This window comes from Alosa alosa, chromosome 2 (genome assembly GCF_017589495.1).
Source record: "Alosa alosa isolate M-15738 ecotype Scorff River chromosome 2, AALO_Geno_1.1, whole genome shotgun sequence".
NCBI classification, from domain to species: domain Eukaryota; kingdom Metazoa; phylum Chordata; class Actinopteri; order Clupeiformes; family Clupeidae; genus Alosa; species Alosa alosa.
In genome coordinates this window covers 12,588,403-12,616,388 of record NC_063190.1, presented here as the reverse complement: position 1 = coordinate 12,616,388, position 27,986 = coordinate 12,588,403, and the positions used below count along the sequence as shown (strand labels likewise).

The window sequence follows — 27,986 nt, the reverse complement described above, 5'->3', positions numbered from 1 at the left end:
CACAAACACCAGGTTACACTCGCATCACAAACACCAGGTTACACTCGCATCACACTAAAGAGACACACTTCAGAGCCCATCAGACAGCACATTACCTTTAAGTGGTCAGTGAGTGTTTTGGAGTACTTGAGTGCACTTTCCTTCCTCAGCTTGAAGAGCCGCAGGTAGAGAAGAGACTGACACCTCAGACTAGAAGAAAGAGATGGAGAGAGAGAGAGAGAGATAAGAGGAGAGGAGAGATATCAGGAAAAAAAAACCCAAGAGACATTTAATACAATGTTTTATTGGTCTTTGGCTATTCTTTATCTAAACTGTCATGCTAATTAAGCAGTGATGAATTAAACAGATTTGAAATGAGAGCAATTGATAGATAGAGAGAGAGAGAGAGAGAGAGAGAGAGAGAGAATGAAAGAAAGAAAGAGAGAGAGCGAGAATGACTGACAGGTATAAACACAGGTAGACAAAAACAACTTGACAAAGAGAAAAAGGAGAGGGATGAATTTGTAGCCAGACAGATTACCTGAGACATACAAAGAGTCAGACACACAGAGCCAGGTGACCTACCAGAGCACTGCCAATCTCTTGTCTGCAGATGTGGCATCTGGGGCCATGTAGCTCTTTAGTTTCATAGTGTATCTGAAGCACACACACACACACACACACACACACACACACACACACACACACACACACACACACACACACACACACACACACACACACACACAACTTAGAGGTCAGAAATTAACTGAAAGATCAACACGGTCCAGATAAAAACCACAAACATGCATATATACATGCCATCCCCTGAGAAGAGAAACCCAACTTCACTCATCATGAACTCTACCATCCAATGCAAAATTCCTAAAGATGCTTTGCCGTTATAATAAAAAGGTTCAATTGTATTTATTATACTGATCAAGTACATTTGTTAATAGACTGCTACACACACATGCAAAGGAAGTTGAGTAATTCTCTTACTTGATGAGCTCCACAGTCTCGGCGTACATGGGGAAGGGAGACTTGGCTTCTTGGGCACTCCTCTCAAGGGCGTTCCCACACTCAATGAAGGACACCACAGCGTCCAGATAGTAAACTGCCTTCTCGAACCTGTCCATCTGTTTAGGGGAGGGGGAGAAGGACATTTTATTATAATATATACTAATAGTACAGAAGGCTAAGAACAGCAATCGTTCAGTTTTCACAGAAAGTGTGAACTTTTCACAGGCATACTACTACCCTGTAGTGAACTAAAAAAAATGCCCCCAAAATGTGCTCCAAGTGGCAGCCATATTAAATTCTAATAAAGCCTCCATTTTTAACTGTTTTTTTTTTCTCAGATAAACTTCAAAACAAAACCACATAAACCGTTAATTTTAATATTTAACTCTACATGATCAGGCTTCCATGCAAATCTGGTGTCACCTCTTTTGAAATTCAAGATGGTGGCAATAACCAGAATAAGAAAATATTGATGGAACCATCGTTCACAATCATCTAATTCCAATGCTTCAGTGTCAGTGAATTAGAGGTCATCCTTCTGGGGCAGTATGGTATATGTAGAAACAAACCTTGGCATCTGACAAATTATGCTCAACATCAATGGAGGGAAGCATGCATGGTCCTGACCACTAATGGAAGGCCACAGTGAAATCTGTGGTTAAATCTCAAGTTCTAATGTCTACAGTAGGGGTCGATGATAGGAGGATCGCGGTAAAAGGTCCTGATTATGCGATTACTTTCATAATGCTGAACAAGTGGTTATAGACTGATAATTTTCTATGTTTGGAGCAGTACAGTATTACAGAGAGAATGCCAAATCTTAGCTGCCATATTTAAAATCAAGATGGCGGCCACTAGGGGGCACGTCCTTTTTTTTTTTTTTTTTTTGGGGGTTGGACATTTTTTTCCAGCTTACTTCCGAGGTAGTAAGTGAACTAAAAAAAATGCACCCCCTAGTGACCACCATCTGGATTTTAAATATGCCACCTGTGCCAAGTTTCATGATTTCTGTGAAAACTGAACAGTTCTTATGAAAATCATGTCCCTGTACTTTAAGCATAATCTTACTGATTACTTACACGTACACGCAAATACTAACACTTACATCTTACTAATAGTCCATTGGGGAGACCATTGTTACCGTGGTCAGCCTATACCTACACTTCCCAGTCAATGCAAAATATACTGGATATGCATGTCTTGTCAGGTTAGACCTGTGAACACCACACATGTTTCATTTACAAATTTATAAACCTGCTTCTGGTCATGAGCAGTTATAAAAAGTTGCTCAGCAGCTTTAGAAGCATGCAAGTGTAAAGGTTCTACTTCAAAGGTTTCAGTAAAGGTTCACTGTGTTGGCTCTGATACTGACATTAGGCCGTCACAAACCACCACACCCAGGTATCATGACAGAAACATGATATGGCCTGCATCTGACATTCAAGAACAACTCTGTGAGCCATTTGGCGCCTTACCAAAGCATCAGCATTGTGTTTCAGCTTCTTGGCCTCCTGTAGGTAGTAATCGGCAGAATGCACCCTAAAAGTAGAAGAATGCCAGTGACTCAACTTGTTGTTACTTAGGCCATCTTCCCAAACCTGTTCAGTCTCATCATCCTTACAGCCTCTTCCCCAATAGGGAACTACAGTTATATTCCATAAAACTCTTTCCTGTGTGTCACAGGTCAAAATCTAGACACAATTGACGACATGCATGTTGTATAAACTATATTTTAATTAAGCTATGTTTAAATGTGGCTTTTCCATTCTATCTTTCTACAATTTCATAGTTGTAAAAATAAAGGAAAATATATCATTAGCTAGGCATTTCCACACTTTTGACTGGTGCTATAAGAACAATGCAAAGGCCACATCAGCTAAACATCCCCCTCCCCCACCCAATCCTCCACCCTGCCTCCCTGACATGTTTATTTTTGACAGCAAATCTTTTTATTCCACTACAAACATGGGCTTCTTACCGGTCTTCAAACAGAAGCTTGGATCTCGACTTAGAGCAGTCAGGCAGCTGGCCATCAATCATCTTAGAAGACTTCTCCTGAAAACAAACAAATAAATAACTAAATGCGAGTTTAAACCGGATTCATCTTTACTAGTGACTAAAGTAAAAGAGACAAAAGGATAAACACAATGTACATCTGTTTAAGTCACAAGTTTAACATGTCTTTAGTTAATCATTTGTCCGATAATGCTACAAAGCCAAAACAAATGGATGTCAAATGCATACGAAGGTTCAGGACAATCGTTGGCACGTTTTCACCATTTACACAGTCTTGTAATTTAGGACCATAGAACACTTAAAACAGCTTTTTTAGCATATACCAGCTCAGAGGAGAAATATGTCAGGAAGCTATGGATCTACCAGCACAACCACAATGGTCACTGAGGCCCAGTGTAATGTATATAGAAAGGCATTAAGTGCAAAGTGTATGAAGGCCATATATCTATGAACCTTTTCCATGACACCCTCCCACCCAATCAACGAAAGTGAGCGTGGAATCGTATCACAAAGGGGTTCTCTGTATTGAAGGGAAAGGGTCCAACTAAAGTGCATCTCTCCAGGGCTGTAGCATTGCACACACTGCTCGGTCCTGACCCTAGGTGACTATCATCAAGAGGGGTCAAGTGCACTCTGCGGGAGGGCCAGCTCTACCTTTCCATCCCTGGTGCTGCGGCCCTGCTTGTCCTCGCGCCGGTGCTTGGAGGCGGGGCCGTTCCTTGTGCTGTGGCCGCCCTCCTTGCCACTGCTGGCTCCGCTGGACAGCGAGTTGGACGACAGGCTGGTGGTGCGCTTGCGGCTCTGGTGCTCCGGCTTGGGCGTGCGCTGGAGGCCCGTCATCGAGGGCGAGGGTGCCAACTCCTTCTCCTTCTCCGGGCCGCGCTTGGACGACCTGATCACAACAAACCACAAACACACGTCAGGCTTCACCCAACATCATTCCATTTAAACGCTATCAAAAGTGAGTACACCCCTAAGTGAAAATGTCGAAATTGTGCCCAAAGTGTCAATATTTTGTGTGGCCACCATTATTTTCCAGCACTGCCTTAACACTCTTGGGCATGGAGTTCACCAGAGCTTTACAGGTCATCACTAGAATCCTCTTCAACTCCTCCATGACGACATCACAGAGCTGGTGGATGTTAGAGACCTTGCGTTCCTCCACCTTCCATTTGAGGATGCCCCACAGACGCTCAATAGGGTTTAGGTCTGGAGAAATGCTTGGCCAGTCCATCACCTTTACCCACCTTTATTAGGCTTTCTTGTGCATCATCTTTAGAAGAGGCTTCCTTCTGGAACAACAGCCATGCAGACCAATTTGATGCAGTGTGCGGTGTATGGTCTGAGCACTGACAGGCTGACCCCCCCCCTTCAACCTCTGCAGCAATGCTGGCAGCACATCTTTTTTCCAAAGACAACCTCTGGAAAAAAGATATGACGCTGAGCATGTGCACTCAACTTCTTTGGTCGACCATGGCGAGCCCTGTTCTGAGTGGAACCGGTCCTGTTAAACTGCTGTATGGTCTTGGCCACCATGCTGCAGCTCAGTTTCAGGGTGTTGGCAATGTTCTTATAGCCTAGGCCATCTTTATGTAGAGCAACGATTCTTTTTTTCAGATCATCAGGAAGTTCTTTGCCATGAGGTGCCATGTTGAACTTCCAGTGACCACTATGAGAGAATGTGAGGGCGATAACACCATATTGAACACACCTGCTCCCCATTCACACCTGAGACCTTGTAACCGGGGAGGGAAAATGGCTAATTGGGCCCAATTTGGACATTTTCACTGAGGGGTGTACTCACTTTTGTTGCCAGCGGTTTAGACATTAATGGCTGTGTGTCAAGTTATTTTGAGGGGACAGTAAATTTACAATTACACAAGCTGTACACTGACTACTTTACATTAGCAAAGTGTAATTTCCTTCACCGTTGCCATGAAAAGATAATAAAATATTAACAAAAATGTGGGGGGTGTACTCACTTTTGTGAGATACTGTATTTATTATAAATATAGTGAGGTCCGTCTGCCTGATATTAGTAAAGGCACAGCTTTCTGGTTGAGGCACGTGTGCTTGGCGAAACTTACTCTTTACTGCTGGACTTGTAATGTGATGAGGCCTTGTCCTCCATCCTGGATTTTTTGCCCTCCGGCTTCATGCCCTCATCCTCATTCTACAAAAAAGAAAAGGGTGCAAAATCGAAACAGATTCTATACTGCGAAAGTGCAAAAAAAAAAACTTTCAGTTCTTGGTCTTGAAACAGAATTGGTTTTGTTCACCAAACCAAACAGGTCAGGGTAATGCAATTTGGAAACTAGGTACTCCACAGAAAGCACATGCACAGACTAAATGTACCAAAGGTGTTACACTGTGTAACTTAAGTTATTTTTTCTTGCTTTTACTTTATTTATTTTAATTATCAGACATGACGAGCTGAACAGACTGAGGAAGTGTGTGTGTGTGTGTGTGACGTGCAAACCTTGATGTGCTTCCTCTTCCCCTTACTGGAGGTCTTCTCGCTGGGAGGCTTCTGGAGGTCCTTGCTGTCGCTCTCTCCTCCCCCGCCACCACCACCGCCGCCTACGTCCCTCTCCTGCTTAATCTGGTCCAGCTCCTTGTAGTGTCGGCCGGGGACGCGGGACAGCAGGCTCAGGTCGATTTTGACCAGCAGCACCTGCCGCGTGGCGAAGCGCTCCTCGGGGTCGCTGAGCGGCGACAGCAGCTCCTTCTCCTCCATGGGCGAGAAGACGCAGACGGGCGTGCGGATGCTCTCCTGGTACTTGGGCGTCTGCGACGACGACGGGATGCTCTCGTTGCCCTCGGAGTCGGACGACGACGAGTCCGTGTCCACAAACTCGCGGGACTTCTGCGGCGTCTTGGTGGGCGCCTTGGCCTTGCGCTTGTCCTGGGCCTGCCGCGGTGACTTGGGCTCCTTCTTGATGTTGGGCTTGCGAGGCCCCTTGCTGGGCGCCTTATTGCGCGGCGTGGGGATGTCCTGCGGGGTCTCGCTCTCCACCATCAGCCCCCCCTTGGGCTCCTCCACCACCGGCGGCTTCTCCGACTTCTTGGGCAGCTTTTTACCCGTAGTCCGCCGCTGCCCTGCACCGCTGTCACTCTGCGCAGGCGACTTCTGACGCCCCCGGCCATTCTCCGAACTCTTCTGGGCCGGTCGTAAGTCACGACCCTGCGTGGGCGCACCAGCGTCTTTCGATCCACTCTGGCCACCGTACCCACGGCCCGACCCCGGATCCCTGCTCTCTTTCCTGTACTTGGTGGGCACATTGTTGTTGTCCACGGGCGACGCTGGGGAAAATTTGTTGACCTTCTTGAACCAGTTGTCCAGCTGCCACTTGTTGGCAGTGGGCTGCTCAGGCTGTAAAGATGAAAAGATATAAATCACACACAAGCAAAGCTTTGTGTAATAATGTCACCAGCTCCATTCTACCCCCCTCTCTGGGACTTGTGTATGTGTGTAAGTGAATTTGTTTATTTTAATAGTATCTGTGTAAGAAAATGTGGCCAATAACTACGGGTGTGTATGTTCCCACGTGCATGTGAATGTGTTTAAGTGGGTATGTACCTGCGTGTGTGTGTGTGTGCGTGCGTGTGTGTGTGAGACCTCTGGTGAAGCGGCGCGTGGTGGTTCATTGGTCTCGCTCTCGCTGGAGCTGCTCTCGCTCTCGCTGTCCGACGCCGAGCTGCTCTCAGACCCCGTGTGGCTGCTTGCGTCCTCCCGAGAATTCTCCGCCACCTCCGGACCCTGGCTGTGGAACACACAAAAATCACAGGAGGCCCAAGGTTAGAACCTGCTGAGGGGTAGAACCGGCTGAGTTAGAACGTCCCTGCAATGGTGAATTGGGTTCCAAAACCTCAGCAAGGCAGGCAAGCTGGCCAGGTAACAAAAGGGTAAGCGCAAGTTCTCAGAATCTAAAGGGCGAGCAATGTTGTTGGACAACCACATAACTAGTTCCATGTGATGAGCCATGACGATTTGCATAGTCGTAATTAAAGCTCTCCACATGAAAAGCATTTGTTCCAAAATATCAATGGGAATGTGCCCAAACAACAATACTCAGGAACATTCCTCAGCTAGATGAAGAAGTTGCCGTCGTGTGTATCAACAGCATTGTTGATAGACTTTCATTTCAAAACAAATATCACTGATATGAGAACTGAAAAAAACACCATAGAGTCTCAGCAATATCAGCTCTTCAGAAGACCGGTGTGCATGAAGAAAACGACAGGCTCTTTCCAAATACTTATTGGACACCTATGTACCTACATTCAATGTCAGGTTTTCTTTTTTTGTTAGTTTTGTGTGTGCGCGTGTGTGTGTGTGTGTGATCCATCTTGCCAGGTTAACTTCTTTAACACAACATAATGAGTAAAGCCCAGTGAGTGGTCCTGGGTGTGGAGGTAACAGGGCACAGGGGGTACCTCTGAGGGGCGCTCCTGGGGGCCGTTTTGGCAGAGTCCTGCTCGCCGTCACTCTCTCCGTCGCTGCTGCTTATTGCAAGGTCACTCTCCAGCATGCTGTAACCACAGGGCATGATGAGTCTCAGCAAAACTGACCACACATCAGCCTTACTACGCCAATGCTACTACTACGAGTAATCCCACTTCTAGTGCGTTATTAGGATTATAATCTCAGTACCAAGAAATACTACTTCTAGTGCGTTATTAGGATTATAATCTCAGTACCATAGTTGCACTAGTGATGTTTAGGTCAAAGGTGTCCGAGATATACTTTAAACTGTAATTTAACATTAAAGCCAACAACACACACACAGTCAGTGCATACAAATGAAGGCACATGGTCAATCCGTAGTTTTAGTAATAAAGAAGAGAAACGGTAACAATAGCTGCACTGGTAGAACATTTTTATACTCAACTGGTGACATTAATAGAAGGAGAAATTGTAACTAGTCAGTGCAGTACTGCACTGACTAGTTACAATTTCTCCTTCTATTCCCCCCCACACCCCCCACACACACACCCACCCACCCACACACACACACACACACACACACACACACACACGGGCAGCCGTGGCCTACTGGTTAGTGCTTCGGACTTGTAACCGGAGGGTTGCCGGTTCTAACCCTGACAAGTAGGCACGGCTGAAGTGCCCTTGAGCAAGGCACCTAACCCCTCATTGATCCCCGAGTGCCGCTGTTGTAGCAGGCAGCTCACTGCGCCAGTGTGTGCTTCACCTCACTGTGTGTTCACTGTGTGCTGAGTGTGTTTCACTAATTCACAGATTGGGATAAATGCAGAGACCAAATTTCCCTCAAGAGTATATATACACTTATACACACACACACACACACACACACAGACTGAGCTACAAAATATACCACAAACATTGTTGTGTGGCAATTAAAGTTTCTATTCTATCTATCAGATGTGTCGGGTTGTCGTGCTCTTACTTGGCCTGGTCGCCCTCGCAGGGTTTGGAGCCATGTGTGCTGGAGGAGCTCTTCCCCGTGCTGCACCTCTCTGAAACCCAAAACCGCAAGCGTTAGTGTGGGCTCCTCGCACACCATGACTCACCAGCAGCCACTGAAATGTGCTCCAACACACATCTTGAACAGAACATGGGCACTTACTGCTGTGTCCTCCACTGAAACTTGAGTGTTGGGAGTCCTTTAACATGTAAAAGTAAATAAATAGAAAGATACATAAATAAATAAACAAAGAAACAAATAACACATGATATAAAGTAAATAATAATACAAATCATTCTAACAACTGCTATCCCGGTACGTGGTTAACATTACTTCCGCGGGCATCACAAGGCTTATAACACAATTGCAAAACATGTTCACGAAAACTTTCCTAGAAAGGATGACGCAAACTGACCTTTGTAGGGAAGGGAAATTTGGATGGCTCTGTCTTACAGGGAGTATGAATGGCCGTCAGTGGGGGAGGCCAGGACTGAGTCATTTCCTGCAGGGATGTCAAGATGACATGAGGACACAAACACGTACACACCACAATTTTCACAAGGTGCTTGCCACAGAGTTGACCACTTCCTACAGACCACCTGGCTGTGGTGGTTCGAAAGCCATTCCCCAAATATCCCAGTCTTGCCGAATGACCATAATTTGCCTCCCAGTTGTTTTATACACTTGTATATTGTATATTTTATATATATATATATATATATATATATATATATATATATATATATATATATATATATATATATATATATATATATATATATATCACACACACACTTACTAACATACCAACTGCCTTTATATTGTGTCATGATACACACCTGGGCACCTATGCCAATGTGTTTTTCCTTTTTTTTAAAGCACACAGTTATGAGCAAGACATAAGTAATAGCCTAGTTATGAATGACAGTTATGTCCTGATTGACTTATTATGGTAAAGGCCTTGTCAGTGGGAAAGAATGACAAATGTTTTTTTTTAACACTTTAGTCTCAAAATGGAAATCATGATGTAATTCCCCCCCTCAATGTGAGAATTACTATCCATCCAAGGCCTTGACGATGCAAATGGCATCAGCATCAGAGCGTGAAACTGAAATACACTTATCACTCTATGGTCATATCTGGCCACAACAGGACCCAAAATTCACCACTCATTCAGTTTTGCTTGCAGAGTCATTTTTGCACCGGCCTACAACACTGAGACGTTCACAACTAACTACTGAGATGATTTGCATCTCCTGTGCCTCTGGGAGCGACTGTGCTATGCAACTGCCTACTAAAACAGTGGTTTGCATCAGCTACTTTGTTTTGGTGTGTGGGGACACTGAATAAGAGATGCATACATCTGCATGGAGGCCCGCAGCAATGCACGGTTTAGTCTTCAGGCAAGCTATGGTCAAAAGGCTAAAAACTTGATGCTGTGGTGAAACTGGTTCTCTCAGAATATATTTTGACTTCCGAATAGGCTTTTATTACCAAAAGTGGCACCAATGCTAGGTCAGTCAGATAATTGTATATTTATTATAAATGGCCTCCATAAATCACTTTGTGAGTCAACAGTAATTAATGGCACCATACTTACCTTTAAGATCTCATCAACACAGCTTGAATCACCGGTCATGGAGCCCTACAACATTAAATACCCAATTAAGTAGGGTATTATTTATAAATTCATCTTCATGGCAATACTTGTAGTACTACTAGAGAATCAATACAACTATTGCAAGGGACTGCAGAAGAAAACTAGTCTGAATGGGAAAATCTGGCACATTTACATGACTGACTTACATGAGCATGATGATGAACACGTGTTGTCCCTTAATTATAAAATAAACCCACGGGTACTAGTTATTAGTGTCTGTATCTGGGTGTTGTAAGACAATAAGGTGTACCTCTACCGGTTGCGTGGGGATCTTGAGCTTGGCGAGCGAGGCCTTGCCGTTGGACTTCATCTCGCCGGCGCTGCTGCTGTGCGACTGTCCGCCATACGTTTCAGTGGAGCCCTTGGGCTCAGCAGTCTCCTGCCCGTCCATGGGCCGCACGTACGCCGTGGGCTTCTGCAACATGGAGCTGGGCTTGGTCATCAGCGAGGGCGGGAAAGCCTGGCTGGAGTGCTGGCCTGTGGCGAAGGTCGAGGTGTGGACGCGCGACGGCGAGTCCCAGCTGGGCTCGCGCTCCCGCTCCCGCGGCGACTTGCGGTAGCGGTCCTTGCCGTGGTGCTCGGAGCCACCCATGGAGCGCGAGTGGCCCGACGAGCCCATGGACGAGCCCTTAGCCGGGCTGGACGTGTGTCCCTTGGACTGGTCCGAGTTGCTGTGCTTGCTGGACTTCTTGCCGCTGCTGCTGCCACTATAGTCCTTCTCGTGTCTCTGGCTGCTGCTGCTGCTGCCGCTACTACTGCCGCTGCCTCCGGCCCCGCGCTGGCTGCCCTGGAGCCCGGAGCGCTTCTGCATCTGGGAGGAGGAGGACGAGGATGAGGCAACAGGAGTCCATTTGCTGCTCTGGCCGCCTCCTCCTCCACTGCTACCTCCTCTTTCTCTCTGTTCGCTGTACTGTCCTGACTTCTCCTCGGAAGAGGAAGAACCTGATCCTTTGCTCATGAGTTTAGATATGGGGGTTTCACCGATCGTTTCTTTCATCTCGTCGTAATTTCCTAGCATGCTCTGGATACGGCTGGATAGTTTGTCTTCTTTGCTAGACTGCAGGGAGAGACAGGGAGAAACGACGAGAAAAGGGGAGGCCGTAAGCAACATTTATCCTCATCAGGTTTCCTTTCTCCAAATCATCAAACTTAGGACTCTACAGAACATATGAGTTTTCTTGCTAGTACTAGGCCTAAATGTACTGTATATGCCGTTAATCACACTACTAAGGAAGAGCTCTTAAACACATGTGCCAAACAGACAATACTTGTGAGGCAACAGAGGTAGTGCATCGGTAGATAGAAGTCGTCATCATTACAAGAGAGCCTGTCCGTTGACCTCAAACAGACAGTGGCGCAACCAGAGAGAAAAAAAAAAGTGGCTTCAAAACAACTACCTCTAGGAGCCTCACAGGAAATAGAACAACCATTTTCCGACAGACACCCTATCGTTAAACTCAAAGTCAAAAGCTTCTGAGCTGTGTTAATGTCCATTTTGAACAGTGCTATGTGCAATACAGAGCTACGCTTCAGTAAATAAATAAATATATATTTATGTATCTATCTGTCTATCTGGGACACCAAGTGCACATGCTCCACTGTTGTTATGCAACAGGCTGACTGAGGACAGGTCGGAGCATCGTCATAAAATGACACTGGTGCTCAGAGGAGCCGACACGGCGATGTGTTGGCTGATATTTAATCTGCTCTAGATTATCGAGCCTGGTTTCTTGGTCACATCAGGCAAATGTGGCCAGAGCTTGTGTAAGAGTCTGTCAAAACCATGGGGGAAGAGTTTGGACAAAAAGCATCCCTGCTCTTCCGTGTTAACTAACACAACGTAGAGAGAGGGCATGTTTTCCCATAATGCTCAGAGCTTTGGCCGGTGGCAGTAGCGGCCTAAGGTTTGTTGTGTAAACTCAGAGCACACATCTCAGAAAAGAAAAGGGGGGAGGGGAAGAGAGCGAGAGAGAGAGAGAGAGAGAGAGAGAGAGAGAGACACACACTACTGCTCGTGCCCTCTGATGCTTCCGTCCTCATTTCTCCACTTGTCACATCCTATTGGTGCTCACGCAATGATGGCTGCCTTCCACTGAAATTTACTTATCAACCCACCCCACCCCCCCTTATGTGCTAAGCTGTTTAGTTGCAAAGATTACCCAGCGCAGACAGCAATCCTATTAGTCATCATAGTGACTAGTCTCTCAGTCTTGTTAGTCGCCGTGGTGCGCCAAGTGAACGAGCATCACTGAGACAGACCAAAGATAAATTCAGAAAGCATTCTCTTTCTCAGTCTTCTCTTTTACAGTCATACTCTGATGTAACAAGTTCACAGCGCTCATTTACACACGGTAGACAAAAATGTCGGTCTACACATTATGCAGGCCAAAGACGGACGATGACTACTTAATGTAAAAAAATAAATAAAATAAAAACAGTACATTGTTTGCCCACAAAAGCTGCTGTTGCTGGATATTTGTGTCTTGCTAAGACTTAGCCATCACAACAGTCCAGCTCAGTTCCATTACTGTGGGGTGCACGTACATTAAAACAGGCAGGTGAGGACATGCCCTTCTAGAGGTTTCCTTAACTTCATAAAATGCAGCTGTCGATTAGAAAATCTTCAGAATATCCATTTCAGATTTTTCAACATCAAATGCACCGGTGTCTAGTTCAAGTAGCCTACTAAAAGACACTGCACACAGCAGGTTTACAGTGTGCAGACTCACTCCCCCAGTCTCTTCCAAGCATGACCTGACCAAATGACCTTCAGATCCTTAAGGGTCAACCTAGGAACTGCTACTCCTCTTTGAGATGATCAATAATTCATTTCCATGGGTGGTCACATCACATACCGTAGCTGACTGGCCTACACTGGGGAAAAGGGGAGTACACAATCCGGGAAGACAAACGACCGAATACACAGTAAAGGAGGACTAGTGAGAACTAGTCAACACCCCCACTGACCCCGCTATGAGGCAAGTTGAACACTTGCTGCTTCAGGGTCTGGCTAAGGCATCTTGCAGCCAGGCCAGGGAGAACCTGCAAGGCTGCACTTACCTCAGACTTAAATCACTTCCAAAACAAAGCACAAAAACAAACACACACACACACACACACACACACACAGAGACTCATACACACACACAAACACACATACAGATACAAGAACACGCGCTCACATATACATGCACACACACAGACAATCATGCATACACAACAACAATGTCAGCTAGATTTATATAAAAAATAAAAGAAAGAAAGAAAGAAAAAAAAAAAACAGGTCATTCAGGTTCTGGCCATTTCATACAGAATGGATTCCCTGTGACAACCCAAAACAAAATAAAGAAATGAAGAATAAAGAAAAACAACAAGGAAGAAGAAAACAAACTTACAACTTTATAAGGCTCGGGAAAGAGAGGGGAGTTAGCTGGGAAGGCCTCTCCTCCTTGCTGGATCTCTTGATTTCTCCTTTCTCTTTCTTTCATTCGGAGCACATTCCGGTCTTCACGGTTCATGTTGCTAACAACAGAGACACAGTCACTAAGCGTGGAGGAGAGAAAATTGCAACTTCCAAAGCTTTTTGGACTCTATGATGGCAAAGTATATAAGAGTATAAAAGCAAGACAAAGTACAACAGCATCAGTTCAAAAACTCACTGTTAAGCTGAAAATGAATTTAGCGTAACAGCAGCTAATCAAAGACGGTCATATTTGAAAAGGGATATATCCATGGGGATCGAAGACCTCCACAACAACTTGTAACAGAACATAATTCCCCCTAAAAACAGAAACCACATCTAAACATCTGGCGAATGCCCTATTTATTTCAGACTACTCTACTACCTATCTAACCACTCCAGTGGGAATCTAGTCAGTGCGACAGCAGCAGCAAGGCAAATGCCACAGACGACCAATCACATGAGATTAAAAATGACGGTCATCTTTTTCACCCTCAAATAGATTACTGGGGCAGGGTATTTCGGCATTATTAAATTACAATGTAACAGTCCCTGGAGGACGAAAACACAAACTCTACAAAGCTCAACTTTTGACGGCCGGTGGCTGATAAAATGCCCTACAAAATTTTCCCCAACACCCTAAGCAGACAAAAAGTAAGGTATGTGTAAAAAGTAGATTTAAGAGTGTCACAAAAAGGGAATGAATTCCATGTTTTTTAACAGACACTGAACTCTTGTGTTAACCCAGGGCACTCTTATGTAAGGCCCACAGTGTCCCTTACAATCTTAACATAAGCATTTCAGTAGTGATGAAATTCCTGTTTACTCTACGTCAAAACCCTGGTCATGCATTCCATATTTACACACTGAGAAAATAAAGGTGTTGAACAATCACAGATGGCTCAACTAGATATCAAATCACTACAAAAGTACTGGGGGTTTTTTTTGGCTTCATTGCCTACCTCTCCATACCCGTGAAGGACAGTAAAAGGCAACTACAGCAAGCCAACATAGAGGGATCCCAAAACTATCCTAACACACATTCTTGTACGTGCACAAATGCTAAAACAAACAGACATAGTCAAATAAGATAACAACAATAAGAAAATCTAGTCTCTCAACAGGAGACACACAGACCAAGCAACCAAAGGCAGGAGGACCTGAATGTTATCTTTGAACAGGGTGAGAAAAGGACCGAAGATGGTCAAGTGGTCAATTTAAAACGTATTGCAAGAACATTTCTAAAAATGGTAATAAAGAAACAGACTTTAAAGATGTGATGTGATATTTTTAAAAGCTAGTGCAATGATTGCACTGCCACAACATTGCACATTGTGTGGTACACTAAAATAAGTCCTGTTTTACCAACGTCAGCAATTTTTGTTTTTGTTTGAATAAATAAACAAACAAATAAACAAACAACACATATCCATGATATACTCTTTCCCTAAATACCCTAGCTTTAAGCACATCTTAACCTTTTTGGCACAAGCAGAGCATAGCAGGGGCATAAATAATAGGACCAGGGCCTCAGTGTATACAAACCAGCGGAATGCTGCTTGGCAAAACAGAGCTTAATTTAGAGCGAAGAGGACACGGTTCCTGATTTTGAGGAAACCCTTTGGGCTCTATTCTGTCTGAACTGCCCCTTGGAAGAGCGGAACAGCACATAAACAAGGATCAATAAATCATTTTAATGCAACTGTTAGGCTATGATCACAAAATAAATCTAAAAAAACAATATTTTTTTATTACTCTATCCAAAAACTAGTTTGAAAAAATAACTACCACATGGTGTTTTATTCTAGTTTGGGAAATACTGTGTTTTTACATAGTTAAAGTGGAAGTCCAGCGAAAATTGACCCCAGGGTCAATTTCTGCATTAAAACATATCAAATAAGCCGTGGAGACAGTATTTTTCATTGATCAACCCCTACAGAGCTTGCTCCGGTATACGCTATAGTCTCCTCCAACCCAGTATTGCAAGGATTTGTTGTCCCGTCACGTTTGGTTAATCTATTATTCATGCTGGGGTTGGAGGAGCTGATAGGGGGACAGTTGGTAAGTGTTCTTAACAGTCTTCTGTAATAAACTCCAGGTTCACTAATTATGTTGTTGGTGCTTCGTTTTATGTGTAGGGACCCTGAGCAAGCTACTGACAAGGTTTGGTGCTGTTTTGAACAATATTACTGGTTAAAAAATGCTATTTTTTGTTCATGACCCTTAGCTAATCCACTTTTTGTGATTTAGGGCTATAGCATATACCGGAGCTCTGTAGTGGTTGATCAACAAAAAAATACTGTCTCCATAGTTTATTTGATGTGTTTTAATGCAGAAAAAGACCATTGGGCCAATTTTCACTGGAGTTACACTTTAATATAAGTCTTAATCTACTTTAAGGTCAAAGACATTTAGTGTTATGACAACTTGTCAGAATGCCTAGATGCTCTACTTGAGAAATGATGCATGACAGTAGCACTGCATTGTAAATAATCTTTTGTGTGTGTGTGTGTGTGTGTGTGTGTGTGTGTGTGTGTGTGACATAAACATAGTGTGGTGCCTGAATGTCGCTACTCAAGACTGGGTAAGGCCACATATTTAGCTTCAACCAGTTAGCATCACAGGTAAATAGGGTTCAGTGTTTCCCATACATTGACTAATCTGTGGCGGGGCGCCACGAAATAAAAATCAGCCGCCACACATAAATATTCTATGTTTAATTTAATTTAAATTAAATATAAGATCAAATCCTTGAATTGCCATTGAGCTGCGCTTTTTCCGCTGCCCCTCCTCTGCATGTGCATTTAACAAAATATTCACGATTGTTGAAGGATTTTTGTTGGCACATAGAAGCATTGCATAGAAGACATGGCTAAATTGCTATTAAATCCGCTTAGCATCATGACCATGCTGCGCAAATTTGTTCAAAACTGCTGCATTGAAGTTAACTCTGCTAAGGTCTTATCACAACATAGTAGGCTACATTGAAGAGACTAAACTAAGTTAAGTTATGCAATCAAGCAGTATCTCAAAGCTAACGTTAGAATACTGTTTGGATTGAATTTAGCATGCTTAGCTTACTTACAGCTGCTTGGTTGAAGGGCTCATTTTATTGACTCTGACACTGAATGTTTGCAAAATCCAGATGTAAATGGAAAAGTGTTTTCTAAAATTCAAAAATGCTTGTCCCAAGGAGAAGTACGAACCTTTATTTTAACTATGTAGAAAACTTTATGAATTCCATCCACACATCAGCAGCCTTTAAACTGTGTTACAATTGCAATTTGCAAGGGTTCCCTCACGAACGTCTTAAAGTGACAGGCACTCAATTAGACACAGGGGCCAGGGGCTTTTCCCACATACACCTCCTGGGAATGTATGAGTCTTCAATGTGAAATTTCGAGTGTTTTTCCCCCATAAGTAAATTTAAATACTCGATAATGTCAATTTGCACATCGTTAAAACAACAATCACGATATTATCGCAGACGATATATATCGCCCACCCCTAGTCTGTAGTTTCATTGCTTCTAGGCATAATTTCAATGGCTTGTCATAACTTCAGTGTTTTCCATACATTGGCTAATCTGTGGCGGCCCGCCACAAGATCAACACTGACCGCCACACAATAATTTTCTATGTTGTAGCCTACTATTTAATCCTTTAATTGAGTTGCACTTTCCATGCATAAAGCCTTTCCTTGCCCCGCCCAGCTCTCTCTCGTAACAGACCCGCCACCCCTCCTCTGCATGCACATTTAACAAAACTTTAGCAAAAGGATTGTTGTTGGCACATAGAAGCATTGCATTGAAAACGATTAACAAAATTGCTAATAAATCCACTTAGCAATATCATTCTGTGCAAATTTGTTAAAAACTGCTGCATTCAAGTTAACTCTGCTGAGGTCTTATCACAACATAGTAAATTGTGGAGACCAAACTAAGCTAAGTTATGCAAGCAAACCGTATCTCTTAAGCTAACGCTAGAATACCGTTTGGATGTCTATCTTAGCAAGCTTAGTTACAGCTGCTTGTCGAATAGGCATGCAGGGCTACTATTCATTTTATTGACCAACACTGAATGTTTGCAAAACCCCAATGTAACTGGATTTTCCAAGACTCAAAAGGGCTTGTCCCAATGAGAAGTACGAACCTTTACTTTAACTAATTACATAGAAAACATTATGAATTGCATCCACACATATCAGTAGCCCATAACTGTAAGACTGTTAAAACTGCAAGCCTTCCTCCCACACAAACGTCTTAAAGTGAGAGGCACTCAATTAGACCTAATGAGTGGAGTGCAGGCACATATACAAAATTTAAACAGGTGCTGGGAGCTTTGACACCTGACGAAGACCTCTGGTCGAAACGTTGTTAATAAACCACTCTGGGAACTTATAGAACAGTGTGCGGATCTTTTTATTACTCAATTAGACCTACACACCACCAGTACAATGTATTGACATCAAAGATACATAATAGTTTAGCTCACAGGCGGGACGTGGCCTATGCTATTAAGCTTTAATTTTCAATTAATTGTAAATAATAATACACCACCCCCCACACCGCCAAGAGCTCGTGATATTGCTTTAAAGTAGGCTACTTGGCAATGCCATGGCCTCATGCGAGCCGTCAAACACGGCCCACCAGCCGTGGTGCACCCCTCTGGTTTAAGCTTATACCTTGAAGTGTTTATGTTAGCTAAGCATAATGTGGTGCTTTCAGAGCAAGGTGTTACAGATGGTGCCTGACGTGCAGTAATGCCTCGTTTTTAAAAAGAAAAAAAAAATGCCATCGTAATGAGCCACCGAAATCCTCGATGTCGTTACTACCATTTGCCTCGGCACCGGTTACATATAAGAACCGGGTTACGGTGCCCAACCTTACAGGTGAACTGAGCTGACTTGATGACCGGCGGAAAAACTGACACTGACCAACAACAAACTTGTCCAACATGCTCTTTTACTTGCTCCGAGCCAACTAGCCATCGCTGAACCCTGGTTTTACGGACTTCCTAGAAGCTGTGAACTTTTGATTAGTCTAACTACTGTAGATTGGTGAGGGGATTTCTCTGCTGTGCAGATGGTTCAATAAGCCTGTAAGCACATTTCATAATTAGTGGACAAATGAATGATTCTGGCTCACAACATCTTAAATATTCCCTTTCCTTTGTATCCGAGAGATAATTTATAACAGTCTCCAGGTGTTTCAAAGAGGCCTGTTCATTTAGTTCTTCGACTTCCACTGTGTCCACTGTTGATGTGGACTACTGTTATTTTATGGGGGGTTTTCGTCGACAGTCCTATAAATCTTTTACATTTATTTTAAAGTGACACATGACAACGACAAAGATTTTTTTTATGTAGGCTAATGGAGAACAGAAGAATAGAACTTTGACATTCTATGCAAACATGCCAACTTAAAATATCTCACTAAAACACTGACCATGTGTAGCTCACGCACACTTGTTTCTGTCTGGAAATTAATGGCTCATGGATAGATGTCCATTCATGTAGGTTAGAAGAAACATACCCAATATGGGCCACTTCATTTAGCTTTGTATGCAAACCCTCTCATATTACACAGATCAGCACATAAACTCAGGTTAAGTGTATTTCACATATGACAGATCGTTCTGACAAGGCACATTGCTGACAAATCCTGGTTGTGGTAACTAAGGGGTAACAAACTAAAAACTGCAGTAGACACAGGAAACATGGCTGAGTGCTGAGAGTTGAGCAAGAGATCTGCAGTTGCTTACCCCATCTGAGCGGCCATGGCCAAGGGCTGTAAACCATCGGAAAGGAGTATGAGTCAAACTCCGACAGAGTTTGATGACCCTAACAGTATGGTGTTCTGCTAAAAAATCATTCCCCTAATCCCTTCTCCCTTAACGGAGGGCTTTCATTTTGAGTCACGGTTTGAGTCCCGTGGCAGCTTACATCTGAGGCGGCGACACAAAACTTCCTTGGTGTGCTGATAAATCTCACTTTGAGAAGGGTGGTTACGGATAGCTCGCGGAAGACACCACTCTCAACTAGCCGCGGGGGTGCCGGGGCAAGTGACAATGAAGCCTATGGGAGACTTTTGTGAAAGACCAGGGAAAGTGCTCTTAAATAGGCTTATGTGTACATTCTGGTGTGCATGGATTAAGTAGAAGTGAGACTTCATTGTGAGCACTTCAAATAAAATACTAATCCAATAATTTAAGTAACTGACAGATAATTATAGTGTGTTCATCTCTCGCATGCCTTGTACTCTGAAGTCAATCAACACTTTGAGTCCTTTTGATACCTATAGGTAAAACATCTGAAATAAAGTCAAACAGATGGGGAAACTGACTGTACAACTTTAAGAACTTTTCTAAAAGACTAGGCTACACAAACTTTGCCTGAGGCAGACAATCATCTGCTACCTACCTCCTTCCTTGATATGGATCAGTCCCGCTGCGCCATATAAGGAGATGTTATTCTATGCAAGTGAGCCTCACCTCCTAGTGATCTCATCATACTGAGGAATGCCAAGCCAATCAGAGACTCTGTTCCAGTAAACATTCTCCCTCCCCCACAGAGGGCTAGAACACTGTAGTGAGTTCTTTAAAGTACTAGTCTACTACTGCCTCATCTCTCTCTCTCTCTCTCTCTGGACTCACACTCAAGTTTATTTCCTTTATGACATGAGAAGAAATACAAAACTCATTGAAAACCCATGGCTATGACAGGGACAACATGTTGATAGGGACAATAGTTGCTATACTTGCCAAAATAAGAGAGCCATTTTGAACCAAACGTAGAGTGCATTCTTTAACAGAACGGGAAGAGCTGCTTCAGTAGGCACAGCTCAAGCTCATTTACATGGTCACTGATCTGTGCAGAGGCCACAGATATGTTGACTTTTAAACTCATCACCCAGGCCTACACCCAGAGCCACACACACACACAACCGGTCAGGTGGCCATTAAATTGACTCACACCACACTCATCGCTACTGCTCAAAAATGACATTTTATTATATTTAACCTATGATTTAGTCAAACAGGACTTGACTACAGGCATAGGGAATGATTGCGGATGGAGGCAATAAACCAAACATTACAGGGATCAGAGGTCACTGTGGTGAGCCTTCGGGCAGGGCTGTCCGCTGCCTTTCATGTGTGTACTTTGAGCCACTTAGGCTGGTGATCTTTGGCGTGTGCAAAATCTGGACGTTCTGTCGACTCAGGTATGGTAATTTCCACTGATGTTTTAGACTACATACACTGCCTAGTTGGCTGATGATGATTACGATCATAAAATAGGGCAAATACATTTCTGAGGGAATATACACCACGTCATAGTAGCACCACCACACTATTGATGACATTGATACCCATGTACAGCTATATCAGTCATCAGTAATAATGCAAACCTTCTCAAGTCTGTCCCCTTAAGGATCTTGAGAGATTTGTGATTGTTGTGGATAAAAGTGACAATTCTCGGTAGGAATTCTCAAAAAATGCTTGATCACCCTCAAGCACATTGGTCTTTCTTAATTTAACTTATATAGTGTATTTAGTTTTGTTAGTTTTCTTATCTGTCTTATCTTCTACTGTCTTATTGTACAGTGGAGTTTAGTTATATGTTTATACTTACACTTATGTTTACCACTTCTGCTGTAAGTGCATGTTGTGTGTTATGTCTGTATGCTACCGAGACCCTTGAATTTCCCCTTGAGGATCAATAAAGTATCTATCTATCTATCTATCTATCTATCTATCTATCTATCTCTAAAAAAATCCATGAAGTTGATTTGATTTTGAGTTGCATAAAACTGCAGATAAAGCAGAAATTCCATTTCTTTGTTTGTTTCTTCTTCAACAGAAATGGAAAAACAAAATTGACCTACATCATGTTACTCAGTTATTAGTCATCTACCAGCACATATAATTCTGCCTGTGTCTTTATCTAAAGGGTCAGTAAAACACTTTGGAAATGTATGGCTTATTGTGTATAATAAAAACAAAAAATATAATAACATTATTTTGCTTTTGGTCAATCAAACAAATGAGGATGTACAATATATTTAGCATATCCCTGCAATATACTTGCCTATCATTACGCTATACCTTCACAAAGCAGGACACGCTGTTAAAACAAATGCCCACTCTCTTAAGGGCAAAGTAAATCCCTTTACTCTATGGGTTATAGTCATGGTCCATGGTAGGGGTGAACAATTCTGTTACAAATCATCATTCTTGATGCAAGCAGTTTTTGAAAAAGCTTATCAATGCCACAATATCTAGCGCATTGTGCAGATGCTTTTTTGTACGGAGCTTCCCAATGGTCATGGTGAGAATGTACATTTTTGAAGTGAAAGTTACTTTTAAATTCCCTAAAAATAGGTTTTGCTATCCTTCGCCATACGTGTTGTGCTCCCTCACAAAGTTTTATGTGGGAATGCAACAGGCCTACTATTGCTTGGAAATGCAATAGGCCTACTTTTGCTTGGGAATGCAAAACGTACTGAGAGGAAACACAAAACTGTTGTAATGGAATGTAAAAGTTGTTCCCATTTTAAAAGAAAAATAAATAAATAAAAAATAAATAAATAAATAAATAAACACTGTCCCTTCAGGGCCTTATGCAAAATTATTTCTGACCTCTAGAAGGGCTCTGTATGTAGCAAAACAATTTGTACAAATAACTTTCAGGGTTCCCACTCTCTCAAGTCAAATGTAAAATCCCATGACTTTCCCTGACAAAAAAAAACAGAATTTCCATGACTTACTAATGAATAGTACAATATACTGACCAATGATTTCAGAGGAGCCACGTAGCGTTCAAGAATCCTTTACTTTTTTAGATCGGGAGATGAATAAATGGGCATTGAAAACACCAAGTTGGGCTACTCAAGCAAGCAGTAAAGCTAATAACCAGATATACACCAATTCTGTATGGAAATATATTGTATTCAAGTATTTTGGCAAGTAAATTTTAAACTGCTACAACAAAATTCCCTGACATTCAATGACCCCCAAAAAAAAAAAAATCCATGACTTTCCATGTCTGGAATAGACTTCCATGACCCGTGGGAACCCTGAATTTCATATTTAATCAGCAGCTAAATATTGTTAAAATGTTGAATGAGGTCTCTGGCAATTTACTCCCCAAGTGCATGCATCACACAAACAAATATGTGTGGGTTACCCATTTCACACCATGGCCGAGCCAAAAAAAGAGTTGAAATACAACAACATAGGCCAAGTCAGCCAAGAGGATTAGAAAGTTTGCCTGGAGACCAGACAATTGGAAACAAAATTGATTGAAGCTTGACATTACGTTAAGAGAGTGACTACACTCTAGAGCAAGTGTACACCATTAACCTCTACCCTATTACTCATATCACCCAGCCTATACAGCCAGTCAACTACTTCATTGCTCAACTTCTGATGCCAACATGGTACAAGGAAAATCCACAATAGGCTTTGGCTCAAAATTCCAATCATGTATAAGGAGCAAATTTTATTCAGAGAAGAGAACAACGTTATTATTGTTACAGCAATATCCCAAAATATTCTAAATCTGTTTTGTACAAACCGATAGCCTACTCAACAACTATGCAGGCCTAACATTGGCACTGTACCCATTTACTAGACCCAGCACTATGGTTATAGTTGACCCAAAATCACAAACTGGTTACTTTAATTTTGTCTGATCATATGTATTCACCTATCAATGCCATGATGTATTAGCCTACACAGTCATTACTAAGCCTTTGATAAAACACATGAACACTCTAATGGCTTAATTATTTTTTGGTGCACTTTTTCACTGAGCTTTTTTCACAGATTTAGGCCTAGCAGCTATTAATCAGCTTAGTGTAAGTAAATAGGCTTATATTTGTGGCAGAAGTCAGCCAAAGGTCCTCCTTAAAAAAAAAAAAATCACCAAAGGTTACACTTCCCAAACTCCTACACCTTTGTCACCACAACTTGCATTTTCAAGATATGCCACAACATTGTACAGCTAAGTCCCTTAGCCTTTGAGAAACAACCAAGCATCTCTATATGTAGGATAATCTAACTTTTAAGTACCCAGCAGCATTCATAAAAAAGAAATGGGGACAACCATCACTGGTATGATAATGAAATATAAATATTTTGATTCTATAGCACCACATTGCCAGCTCCACCCAACCTCCAAGTTGTATGTACAGTGACTGTGAAACTGAATTTCCATCAGTGGACAATAAATTAACTAACTAACTAACTCATGCATTCTTACATCATGGGTTCACTATAATAACAAATAAGTAATAGATAAGAAATAAGTATGTGGAACACGGTAAAGCTTGCCTTAGATTTGCTGTGGTTAAGGGTTATGACAGAGTCTGGTCTCAGAAGTAGATGCAGACTAAAAAAAATGTTAGTACAAGCTCTGAAACTATTTTTTTTTACTGGCTTTGCAAGCAAGTTGAAAAGCAAATGTTGTTGAGAGTGCACTTCAGTGGCATAACCAAATGCACAGAATGCAATGACATACGCATATACACTTCTGCCTTTGATTAAATTCTTCTGGGCAAAAGTAGGCCTGTATAGTGTTACCATTACAGCTAAGAACTTCCTGGTTTTTCGCCATTTTGGAAACACAACGGGCATCCTCAATGTCAATGACTGAAAATGTTGAAACAGCCCAAACTTCGTAAACACTTCAAACTGCAATCTCAGTGGTATCAACCATTCCAAGTTATTTTTAAAAGTATTGATCAGTCATCCTATTTCCGCATGGCGTGACACCAGCGCGTTTATGTTTTTGTTGCCAGTGTTTTCTTTCTTGCAACAACATTAACTGAATTGTATAAAGTTACTCACGAAAATAAACATTACATGTGCTAGTATTTATTGAAGTAGGCAGCCCATATGTACAGGTAACTTGCCAAGACAACTTACTCTGTTTGCAAGGTGCAAGTGATCGTTAGCTACTCGTAGATGGAATAGGATTAGATACAAACAAAACAGTAGAAGCTAGATAGGTTACAAACACAGTTACTCCGATCGTTTGCCATCTATTGTATTTTTGAACAACGCTACAAACCACAACATCTTTTGGATTGCAACCACTTATATGGACAACCCAGCACATATACAAAAAAAACGTACGTAGCTACCTATCTGATGTGCACTGCGTTAGTTGCACATCTATGTAACTAGCTAGCCAGCCAGTGTTCAGTTAGTTCACTCTGATGACAATTTACACGAACAACAGTAGCTAAGTTAATAAGGTTGTGCTAAACGAATTCCTTGTCCAAATAACCTCAAATAGTCAAAAAGACCTTCGCGTCAAACACCAAATCATGACAACTAATGGGAATCTGTAACACACACATACACAATGCATTTTCTGGTCGTCGTGCCAGCTAGCTAGTTAAGCTAACCTGTAACAAACAGTTGTGGTGGCCACTAACGGGGTATTGCCATTTGCCGTAATAGCCTATAATCTGAAGCACCCTTTCAAGAACCTAAGAACTGTAGGATAACCATATTCCAAATACAGGACAAGACTACTGAGAACACAAATGGACATGTTAGTTAAGTTGGTTATCAATTCCTTGTAAATAATGAGATGAACTCAGCCCATATAGCTTTGGTTGTAGCCTGTAGCAAGAAAACAAATCGCATTAGCTTCTATGATTCATCGCTGCTTATGAGAAGCATTATGGCTAACAAGCTAGCTAATGGCTAACAAGCTAGCTAGCTAAATTAGCAAACCAATCCCACAAGCTAAGTTAGCACCTTGATTAGGTGGTCAGTCACAGATATTTTTTAAGGAATGCAGATAAACATGCTTTTTACCAAAGATAAAGATACAAATAAAACAAATCTCGAGACCGTTATAGTCGTCTTACCTCTTGTCTTCTTTTAGGCCCAAACCATTCTAGCTATTGGAAAGCCTATCCCTTTGTCTTTCTTCACTTTCCAGTTTAGCAAATAGACCTTCAGTAAAATGTCATCAACGATTCCCTAAACATAAATAATTGTTAAAATACTCAATCGACTCCATCTATGTGAGCCATGAGACGAGATGGCGTATAATCGCCATTGTTTTGCCGGACAGTTTTTCCAACAAAACCTCAAGAACACAATCAAGAAGAGAGTCGATTGAAGCAACTGGGTGGTTGATTTCGATTCCTGAACTTAGTCACGTGACAGCGACGCATACCGTGATACAAGAGCGAGCGTGTGTGTGTGTATCTGGGACTGTGCACGAGCTCAACACTCGACTGCTTATCACCTGTATGTTTTATCATCAGTGTCACACGGGCAGTGTTATTTCTACATTTTCCGTCGGTGTTAATTTTCATATTTTGTATGATGGGACTGGCTAGAGAACAGTAAGTTTCGTCGTTAAATCTGTAACAGGACCTAATGCTCTTCATTTTAGTCTTCCACACTATGACTGTAACCAACACTATCTATTAGACATGCAAGGATACATTGGGATTTCACCATCTAAATTCCCTACAAAGGTGGAAGCATCACAGCACCAGATGACTGTTAATTTATGACCTAAATTAAAGCAAGTGGGGAGTGAAAAAGAATAATATTTGGGAACATATTTTATTTTAGTGAGTCAAAGAATAAGAATGAGTACAAAAATGTTTGGATATTTTTTTTTTCATCTCTTATCATTACAAACAGTGCAAACCTGTCAAAACAGGTAAACATTACAGAGTAAACAAAGTAAAACGTAAAAACTAATATCAGCACACAATTTAAAAAACATATAGTAAAATGCACAGTAAATATTTATATATTATTATTATTATTATTATTTTTATATAATATATTTTACTCTGTACATAACCCTCTATACACACTGTAGACATGTCATCTGGAAAACCTGTATTTATCTAACTACACTATTGTACATAATTAATCTTTATCATCTACATAACTGCACAGAATACTGTACTCAACCTGCACTTTGGTATTTAATGCTTCTTTTGCACTTCTGGTTGGATGTCAACTGCATTTCATTGGCTCTGTACCCTGCTAAATGACAATAAAGTTTAATCTAATCTAATTTATTAAGGAGCGATAAGCACCGCCTTGAGGACAAAGATCTTCCCAATCCCTCTAAACTGCCTTACACATCTCACTGAACCTTATTTCAGAAAAATATCAATAAGAGTTGGTGACATGCACAAAATCTACACTGTATTTCATAACTGACATGCATCCATTTTAACCTGCCAAATGTCAAATGCAAGTATGTATTTCAGACAACTTATGGTCATTGAGCACTTCAAAGACATTAATGTGGAAGTAAAATTAAGTCACATGAGATTGGGTAAAGTCTTTGTTCTGCATGTTTGATTTATAGCACCACCTATTGGATACAGGAAGTGGGTCCCGATCACATGTAGCCTAAACTGTGGAACACCGGAACATTTGTCACCTTTTGTAATATCGACCCTGCAGAAATGGTCTTCTCTAATAGATTGCCCCACTCCCAAGAGTGCAAGACTATAGGGAAGAGGCACCAACAAACAAGGTGCATGGCAAGTGTTCAGGTTATTAATGGTTTTGCTGGACATAACCATCTTGATTTTGCTGGACAGAACCACCAACAGTTTGGACTGTCTAATCCTCTTTTGTCAAACCATTTCACTAATGACAAACCAAGATGTCCATCTATTTCCGTTCAAACTATATCTGCATAATGCAAACATTAAGTATAGTCAAAACTTGATATGTATGAGATATGTAAATCTACAGATCTGTACACTGGAAAACATGCTGTCAAAATGTTTGTTTTAGAGCACAACTGAAGTCATAATCAATGGCATGTATGTTTATTTTTCAGTCTTAAGTTCCTACAACACACCAATAAAGCCAAAACTACACTGTTGGATTAAGGCACCTGTATTTCTGATATAAATGTAACTAGCTTCTATTAAAAATATATATTTCTCCTTTTCTCTTACACACTCATTCTTTCAAACACTGGTTTGGAAATTGCAATGAGGTGACCACCAAGACAAATATTTAAAAACTAGATTATACCTCACTGGAAAGCCTTTAAAACACGTATCCATACCTGAAACGTTTAGTATTAAATGTCAAAGTGAACCATATTCCCTCTAAGCTGATCTGGGGTGCGTTTCCCAAAAGCATAGTTGCTAACTAAGTTGACTGTTCTAAAATGATGTTGACTACACTTCCACAGTTCTACAGTATTCCATACTGCCACTGACTGTATATGATGGTAGATGTAGACAACAGTGAATAGAGCAAACAGATATATTTCCAAATGTTCATACCAACAAATATGTAGCTTTCCCTCTCAGTAGCACAATTGTTAATTATTCAACCTTATTTAAACAGGATGTTCAACCATATTACAAAATAGTCAGAGGGAA

At 41.9% G+C, this 27,986-nt stretch overlaps 1 protein-coding gene across 5 annotated transcripts in view; it reads right to left on the bottom strand.

The window, feature by feature from the left end:
- aff4 (AF4/FMR2 family, member 4) overlaps positions 1-25,760 on the bottom strand; it is a 30,745-nt gene extending 4,985 nt beyond the window's left edge. The window contains exons 1-17 of one of the 5 annotated variants that reach the window (XM_048227444.1): positions 25,470-25,760; positions 13,521-13,647; positions 10,376-11,182; positions 10,066-10,110; positions 8,881-8,967; positions 8,628-8,664; positions 8,448-8,517; positions 7,456-7,551; positions 6,638-6,782; positions 5,498-6,391; positions 5,106-5,191; positions 3,673-3,910; positions 2,981-3,057; positions 2,478-2,541; positions 982-1,118; positions 565-636; positions 96-189 (exon numbers count right to left, since the gene is read on the bottom strand). In XM_048227444.1, coding sequence (XP_048083401.1) covers positions 96-189; positions 565-636; positions 982-1,118; positions 2,478-2,541; positions 2,981-3,057; positions 3,673-3,910; positions 5,106-5,191; positions 5,498-6,391; positions 6,638-6,782; positions 7,456-7,551; positions 8,448-8,517; positions 8,628-8,664; positions 8,881-8,967; positions 10,066-10,110; positions 10,376-11,182; positions 13,521-13,643 — 3,072 coding nt within the window. In that variant the 5' untranslated portion in view covers positions 13,644-13,647; positions 25,470-25,760. Of the gene's footprint in view, positions 1-95; positions 190-564; positions 637-981; positions 1,119-2,477; positions 2,542-2,980; positions 3,058-3,672; positions 3,911-5,105; positions 5,192-5,497; positions 6,392-6,637; positions 6,783-7,455; positions 7,552-8,447; positions 8,518-8,627; positions 8,665-8,880; positions 8,968-10,065; positions 10,111-10,375; positions 11,183-13,520; positions 13,648-19,347; positions 20,145-25,469 lie in introns of those variants that run through there. The other 4 variants (XM_048227426.1, XM_048227435.1, XM_048227416.1 and 1 more) reach the window with 4 other exon arrangements.
- Positions 25,761-27,986: the final 2,226 nt, after the last annotated feature.